This window comes from Zalophus californianus, chromosome 14, assembly GCF_009762305.2.
Source record: "Zalophus californianus isolate mZalCal1 chromosome 14, mZalCal1.pri.v2, whole genome shotgun sequence".
In the NCBI taxonomy this organism is placed as follows: domain Eukaryota; kingdom Metazoa; phylum Chordata; class Mammalia; order Carnivora; family Otariidae; genus Zalophus; species Zalophus californianus.
Genome location: NC_045608.1, coordinates 91423919 through 91432016, shown reverse-complemented (window position 1 = coordinate 91432016; position 8098 = coordinate 91423919). Strand labels below are relative to the sequence as shown.

The 8098-nt window shown below is 44.3% G+C and overlaps 1 protein-coding gene across 1 annotated transcript; it reads right to left on the bottom strand.

Annotated features, from left to right (window-relative positions):
* Nucleotides 1–1491: 1491 nt before the first annotated feature.
* On the bottom strand, nt 1492–2661 carry LOC113913031 (centrosomal protein of 41 kDa-like). Its single transcript, XM_027576975.2, has one exon. The coding sequence runs from the start codon at nt 2659–2661 to the stop codon at nt 1537–1539; it is 1125 nt and encodes a 374-aa protein (XP_027432776.2). The 3' UTR covers nt 1492–1536.
* Between the last annotated feature and the right edge of the window lie 5437 nt (nt 2662–8098).

Sequence of the window (8098 nt, the reverse complement as noted above, 5' to 3'; positions counted from 1 at the left end):
CAGTCATAGCAAAATCAGGGCAAGAAGCTGTTCTTTCCTCCACGTGGCAGGCCATCACTCTTCACAACTGTGACGCTGGCCTTTCTTTAAGTGACCAGAAGACCAGGTAAGTTGGGAACACCCGAGAAAAAAATAACTTGTACTATAACATGGGATCTAGGAAGATTCGTTGTCTTTTAGGTGATTAAATCCGCTCTTTGAGGCGCCTGGGTGGCTCAGTCAGTTAAGCGTCTGCCTTCAGCTCAGGTCGTGATCCCGGGGTCCTGGGATCGAGTCTTGCATCGGGCTCCCTGCTCAGCAAGTAGCCTGTTTCTCCCTCCGCCTCCGCCCGTTCATGTGCTCTTTTGCTCTCTCTCTCTCTCAGAAATTAACGAATAAAATCTTTAATGGATAAGTAAATAAATCCGCTCTTTGTGCATAACAGATAAGAACATTGGTATCAACCCTGTCATTTTTAGGGGCGCCTGGGTGGCTCAGTTGGTTGGGCGACTGCCTTCGGCTCAGGTCATGATCCTGGAGTCCCGGGATCAAGTCCCGCATCGGGCTCCCTGCTCAGCGGGGAGCCTGCTTCTCCCTCTGACCTTCTCCCCTCTCATGCTGTTTCTCTCTCGCTCGCCCTCTAATAAATAAATAAAATCTTTAAAAAAAAACCCCTGTCATTTTTATAAATAACAGCCTTATTGAAATATGAACCACATACCATACAACTCCTGTATTTAAACTACAGTTCCACAGCGTTTAGCACACACACAGTATTGTGCAACCAGCGACCTCCATCTATCTGGGACGAAAACATCTTCATCACACCATACCCCATCAGCAGTCACCCCCATGCCCCCCCCCCCAGCTCCCCCCCCCAGCTCCCCAGCCCCTAGCACCTTCTCTGTTCTGGACATTCCATGGGATGGCACCATACCGTGTGTGGCCTTCTGTGCCCGGCTTCCTTCCCTGTTCTCCAAGGTTCATCCGTGTTGTAGCGTGTGAGGGGACTTCATACGGTTTCATGGCTGAGTAGCATTCCAGTGTGTGCATAAACCATAGTTTGTTTATCCATTCATCAGTAGGTGGACCCTGGTTGTTTCCACTTTTTGGCTGTTATGAATAATGGAGCTGTGCACATTCATGTGTAAGTTTTTGCGTGCATGCATTCTTCCAGTTCTCTTGATCATATGCCCAGGAGTGGAGTTGCCGTGTCACATGGTAACTCTGTGTTTTACCTCCCGAGGAACTGCCTGTTTCCCAGGCGCCTGCCCCATCTTCCCCCCACCGGCAGTGCGCGAGGGTTTCCCCACACCCTTGCCAACACTGGTTAGCATCTGTCTTCTGATGCGGGCCATCCTAGTGGGTAGGACACTCTCATTATGGTTTTGGTTTGCATTTCCCCAAGGTCCAATGATGTTGATTATCTTTTCACGTGCTTATTGGTCATTTGCATATCTTCTCTGGAGAACTATCTAGTCAGATCCTTGGCCCATTTTTTTTTTTTTTTTCCCGAAAGGAGAAAAAGTATTTATTCGACTAAGACGGACAAAGTTTTTACTTCCAGGGTTTGCCTTGCAGGTGGCTGCTGCTGAGTGAGCGGGGGTTTGGGGGGCCAGCAGGGCCCCCGGCGGGCAGGTTCTGACTGCCGCGGGCGCCTGGAACCTTGGAGTCTCTTCCAGCGGCGTTCGCTTGGCTCAGCCTTCTGGGATTGTCCGCAGGACCCTGATCCTCTTCCAGGTAATAGTCTATCTTTTTTAAGTCTTCTGGGGTAAACCTCCATTTATTCTCAGCTGGTGGGGGCGGCACTTTGGGGCTGGATCGCTTCTGGGCAGAGCCAGGAGGAAGGGCCTGCTGGCAAGATGCTGGCAGGGAACCTGTAATCAGTCCTTCTGGGAATTTCTGAGCTAAGACTTTTAGACCTCCGGAAAGCATGAAGAGGTTCTTAAAGCCCCGCTCGCACATGGTGGTGGCCGCCTGGCTGGCCAGCCTCTCGTCATCGTCGTACAGAATGATGACCTTGCCGTGGGCATTTTTATATTCAAGAATGTCATTTGAATAAGGGTTCATCGTTCTAGACAGAGTTGCAATTGGGTAACTATAAGCTCCAATAATGTGGCACTGCTGGTAAGAATCTCTGTCTCGCACATGTAGTAGCAGGAAGGGGCAGTCGGGATAAGGTTTGTCTTTGGTGTTGGACTCTGCTTTCTTCACTAGCCCTTTGTCTAGATCCAGTTCCCCAACACCACTGATGACGCTCTGCAGAGTGGAGCGATTGGAGTCCCCGGGTCCCGCGCTCGTTATGAACTGCATGGGGCTTGGCGACTGTTCCCCCGGGCTCCCCTTTCCGTTGGTCCTGGCACCGATCTCCCCATCGGGCTCTGAAGTCGTCGAAGAGCCATTGTCTTCTAGCCTTTGAATCTCTTCAGCTGTCACTTCCAGTGTTTGATCAGATAGGGAAGCAACTTGGATGACCAGCTGGGCAAAAGTTGTAACTTTTAGTCTCTTCAAAAGCTCATCCTTTTTGTATCTATAATTTTTTTTGATCTCTTCTAGCTTCTCAATGTATTTAGTCATACTGTTACCAGTATCCAGTCTTGACTTGATATGCTGATACCTTGGGTTTTGTGGTATTCTTTTGGTCAGATACTCCGGATTCCCAATGTGCCTCCGGACAGACATATTTGCTCCAACCGGCCACGTGGGGTTTCTCCTTGGCCCATTTTTAAATTGGGTGATTTATCTTTAAATTACTGACTCATCAGAGTTCCTTGTATATACCAGATTATAGGTCCCTCATCAGATATGATACATGACTTCCTAGTATTTTCTCCCATTCTGGAAGCTCTTTTCACTTTCTTGAGAATGTCCTTTGAAGCCACAAAAGCTTTTCACTTTGAGTGGGTCTAACTTATCTGTTTTCTTTTGTGCTTTTAGTATTATATCTAAGAAGGCTTTGCCTACCCCAAGTTCATGATGATTTTCTCCTTATTTCCTTCTAAGAGTTTTATAGTTTTAGGACTTGCATTTAGGTCTTTGATCCATTTTGAGTTAATTTGGGGGTATATGATGAAGAAGGGGTCCAACTTCATTCTTCTGAATGTGCATGTCCAATTGTCCCACCATCACTTGTTGGAAAGACCCCACCTTTTTAAATAGAAGCAAAGAAGCATGACTTTTAGGTGATCCTAATAAAATGTTAAAGGAAGAGAATGTGGATCTGAAGTAAGAACCAGACTACAGTTGTCATATGCTCTACATCCCTCGTGATAAATCTGGGATATGGTAAAAACAATGTAAAAACTTTACACGAATTAGCCAGTCTCTTCATTGGTCTTAACCTTTGCGTTTCTAGACCCTGTGACTATACTAGTTAGGGACCCCTCCAACTTAAGAAGGGAGATCTTGGATTCAGGCTGTGCCTTTCCATGTGTGGTATCTTTGTTCTCTGCACTGCGTCCTTCCCAGAAACTGCCTCCTTCTTTTCCGTAGGTTTGCCCACAGCCTCATAAAGTGACCCTGGCTGATCAAGATATGGATTGACAGTCAGTAAGTATGGTCACTCAGGGAATGACGTGGGGGAAACTGGAGCACCCAGAAGGATTAAATGAACACAGCCCACAGCTGAACTTGGGGTGAGAGAACATGGCGAACTCCCCTCGACAGGAAGTGTGGGTCTGTCCTGGTGATCATCCAACACGGTTGGCAAGTCCTCGTACAGAAAAAACGGTGTGTTTTTTTATATTCATCTATTTTTCATATGGTCAGGCTAATCTCGACCCTGAAAGTTTATCCTTCAAACCTCAGTTTTCGTTATTATTCAATCAGGCTGGAGCTGACGATTTACTCAGTGCTGGTGGGACACTAGCCGAAGTACCTTGTTCTCTTGTTTCATTTGAAGGCTCCCTCCACCCCACCCCATGTTATGGTGGAAGGTGTTTCTCCAGGTTGTTGAAATATTGTCTATAGATGTTTATTTCTTTGAAGCAAGGGACGGCTGACTCTAAGTATTCTGCAATATATTATGGTACAATTGAATACCGTGCATCTGTTATATTTGTATATGGAATGATGTCATGACACCAGGTGGAAGTGAACAAGTCAGCTGTAGACCAATGTGTGCCCTCAAGGTCTCCTTTTTGTAAACTTAACGTGGACGTGTATGTTGGCCTATTTGGAGTAAGAGGTCTGCATCTAACAGGTTACTCCTGGGCATTCAAATATGGATAAAGGACACAGTGAGGAGACGCTCTTCTTACTGTATATTCTTACATATGTTTGACTATTTTATTTAAAATGAACATGTTTTACTTCTATAATTAAAAAATAAATTTTTTAAATGACCAAACTCCATAAAATCTCTGATGTAGTGTCATTTTGAATCAAAGCTCTAGACGTCTTTTCAAACTATTCTGCCATTATTTGTGTATTTAAGGTAACTACTTATTCTTTAAGCCATTTTTGTAATTCATATCCCTCAAAAATATTTAGGAAAAATATTTCTTTCGGATTATTAAATTTATTGATATAAATGCATTATTCCTTAATAATAAAAATATTTTCATGTCATCTACTCTTAATTGTTGATTTTGTGTATCCTCTTTCTGTCTCTTGATTAGAACCAGAAAAGTTTATCTGATTATCTATTTTTTTAGGGTTAGTATTCAACTCAATTACTGATGATTATTTTTTATCTATTTCATGTATTGTGTTTGACTTTTACCGTTTTCTTCTATTTTCTTTGGATTGATTTCATTTCATCTTTCTTTTTGATAGCTTTCTCAGTTGAAACCTTGGCTCATGCATCTCATAATAAACGTATTCCTACTTAAATTTTGCTCCCTGTGGGCTTCATCATACTTTGACAAGATACCATATATTTGCTATGTAGATCCCTCATTTCTTTTTGTTTTTTTATTTATTATTTTTTTATTAAAGATTTTTATTTATTCATTTGCGAGAGAGACAGAGAGAGCACAAGCAGGGGGAGGGGCTGAGGGAGAAGCAGACTCCCCGCTGAGCAAGGAGCCCGATGCGGGACTCGATCCCAGGACCCTGGGATCATGACCTGGGCCGAAGGCAGACGCTTAACCATCTGCGCCACCCAGGCGCCCCCCTCATTTCTTTTTAATCTAGTAATTTCCAGTTGGTTTTTTCTTAAGATCTTTAAATTTGTACTTACATGAGATATTTTAAAATTTAGGATATTTTCAGTTTTTACTCAGTTTTTGATTATTTTTTTCCAGCAGGTGGTTTACTATCTCTGTATTGTTAATTTCTAGTTGTTGGCACTGTGGCTCAGAATAATGCCTTGATGATTTCTGCACTTTGGAATTTATCAGTAGTTCCTTGTGGCTTTTGTTCATTTGTTTTCTCCTTTTGATTTTACAATGACTATTTCCAGAGAGACTCTATTCTGTCTTCTATAGTATTCCGTATTTTGTTAGCTCAACTTTATTGAACGTGTTAGTCACAACTATTTTTATTTACTTTAACCCATGATTTCTGATAGATGTATGTTAAATCCCTTGTTAGAACTGATGATTTGTCTATTTTCTTGATAGTTGGTAGTGCTGGCTTTTTGTGTTTTGAAGTTACATTGTTGGGTACATAAATGTCCACAATGAATCTTCTTGTAACTTTTATCAGTTTGAAGTATGCTTTGTATTTCTTTTCCTTGTGATTTCTCTTTTGCCTGCTGTTTCTATTGTTACATTTTATTTATTTTTTATTAATATTTGCCTGACTTCCATCCTTTTATATTTAATCTTACCATTTGTTTTCGGGCTGTGTCTTGTGAGAGACATGTAACTGGACGTGAAACACGGCCTCAGATCTTCCTTTCTCACTTGTTTTTACTCTGACTGTGTGCTATGTTGCCCTGTATATTGTGTGTTCTCTATTTCTTCTCCTTTTCTTTGGGTTTTCATTACCATTTAGGCTTTAAACCATTTTTTTCTGATTTCTTTTCTAGTTTCTACTTATAAATTTTGAACACACATAATGAATCTTTCTTTCTGTCAATATCCAGTATTAATCAACTTTTTTCCACCCAACACAAAAAAAAACCTTACCATGCTTTTTTCTATATCCTTTGGTCTTGGGATTTGGGAGGATTATTATTCCAGATAATTACTGCTACATGTCTTATAACCAACGTTTATTATATGTAACGATACATTCTCCTGGCTTCTTTACTCATCCGTGCTTCTACCCTTGGTCTTTTTTAAAATTTATTTATTTTTTGCTTCCACTTTTCTTTAGCCTGGGTTTCAGAAGAGTTCCCGCCCTGAGGTTGTCAAAACTTGGTGAGAGGAAAATATAAAGTTCCAATTCTACACTTGGAGGGGATTTTCATCAGTGAGGCGGCAGATGTGAAGTGATAGCCGGTGTCTAGAAGGGGCTTCAAGATGGGCCTCGGGCCTGGAGGGTAGGACGGGTCCCAACAACAGCGCAAGGGCCGGTGATTCCTGACATCCACAGCACTCCGCAGAGGCCTTTCAACAAACAGCCCCCTAAATACTCTTGCTCAGAGCAGGGGAGCCTGGCTTGCATGTGCACGGGCTCGTAGTCCCTGAGTGTTCGTGAACCTGAGCGTTAACAACCTTTGTAGGTTGTGGCCAGTCATGGGGCTCCACCGGCCAGGAGCAGACAGAGGTCCGGCTGCCTCTGTGGTGTGTCTTCATTCTCCAGCTCTGTCTGCATTTCTTCGGACACCTATATGCACCCGTGTTAAACATGCTCATACCTCTCCCGCCTTCACACAAAGAGCGAGTATAGAAAGACCTCCGCCTCAACCCCAAGGCCCTGCCAAGTGGGAACTGCCCACCGGCTCATCTCTCCACCAGCTTTCCTGGCCCTGCATCTGGCGGCTGTCTGGGTGTCCCTCGGAAGCTTCTCTCCTGAGGTCCCTGCACAGCCGGTTGCTGGATCCAGCGACATGCTGCAGGATCTGATCCCTTGGCCACTTCACCCTTCTTTGGGTGGGCTTCTCCCCTCCACAACGGCACTCCCCCCTGCCTCTCTGTGCTCCTTCTCAGCCTCCTTCAGGGACCTCCCTTGCCTCTGCCCGGATGGGAGATACTCAAAGTTTTAGTCTTCAGGTTCAGTGGTATCTGACCTCTTAATTCTCCTCCCTGAGGCCGAACAATCTCTAACAACGAATCCGGTCGTGTCCTTCTCCCGTTGAGAATGCTCTTGGTGACCCCTGACGGTCGTCCACTTCCAGCCACGGCCCCTGTAGTGCTCTGACCCGGGCCTGTGCTCTGCCACGCACAGGCTCACAGAGAGCGAGGGAAGTGGCAGAGCCAAGAGACTGAGGCTGCTTTCCACTCAAAGAAACAGAAATCCCTGGCTTGAAGGGCTACAGCCGAGAGGAGGAGTTACTGAGCTGGGGCGTCTGCTCCCAGCCGTGGCATCCTGCTCTTCCAGGGCGGGAGATGGCTGCTGGTCTTGTTGCCCCCACGCTACCGGGGCTCCAGGTGACAGCCCTCCAGGACAAGGAGGAGAGCCATGTCTCCAGCTCAGATTCCTTTTCTCCACAAGAAGACCCTTGGTGAGAAGGGCACAGATGTGCCAAAGCCTGGGCATCACCTTGCAGCCTAAGGCATGTCCTCATGGTGAAGACTCAGGGCCTAGCTCAGTACCTCACAACAAATATGAATTCAGTGCACATCTGTTGAATGAGGGAAGGACTCTATCTCTGCTCATCTTATGTGTTTAATTTATTATTATAATTGTGATAGCGTCAAATGCCGTGACACAAGTCAAAAATTAACATGCTCGGTTTTACGACTTGCATCTGGTTCTACTGAGACTAGGTGCACTTAAAGCCAGATGTCCCTTGTGTTCCGATAAATATTGCTTAATATCATTAATTTTTTGGAAGATGGTTAAGGTTGTAATCATATTTGCTATTGATATTGGTTGATAAAGTTGAGTCTATCCGGAAACTATCCCAAATTTGCAGTTCATCATTGACTGCTACATTTTGTACGACAATCTTGGCTAGAAAGAATCATCATTCTTCCTAAAATTTCTCAGTGTCCACATACCAGGGAATGTAGGAGTTATATGGAATGGAGCAATGACACTGTTCTGCCTTAAAATCTTATGGTGG

Coding starts and splice junctions, on each gene's coding strand:
- LOC113913031 (XM_027576975.2), bottom strand. CDS start 2,661: ATGTCTGTCCGGAGGCACATTGGGAATCCGGAGTATCTGACCAAAAGA.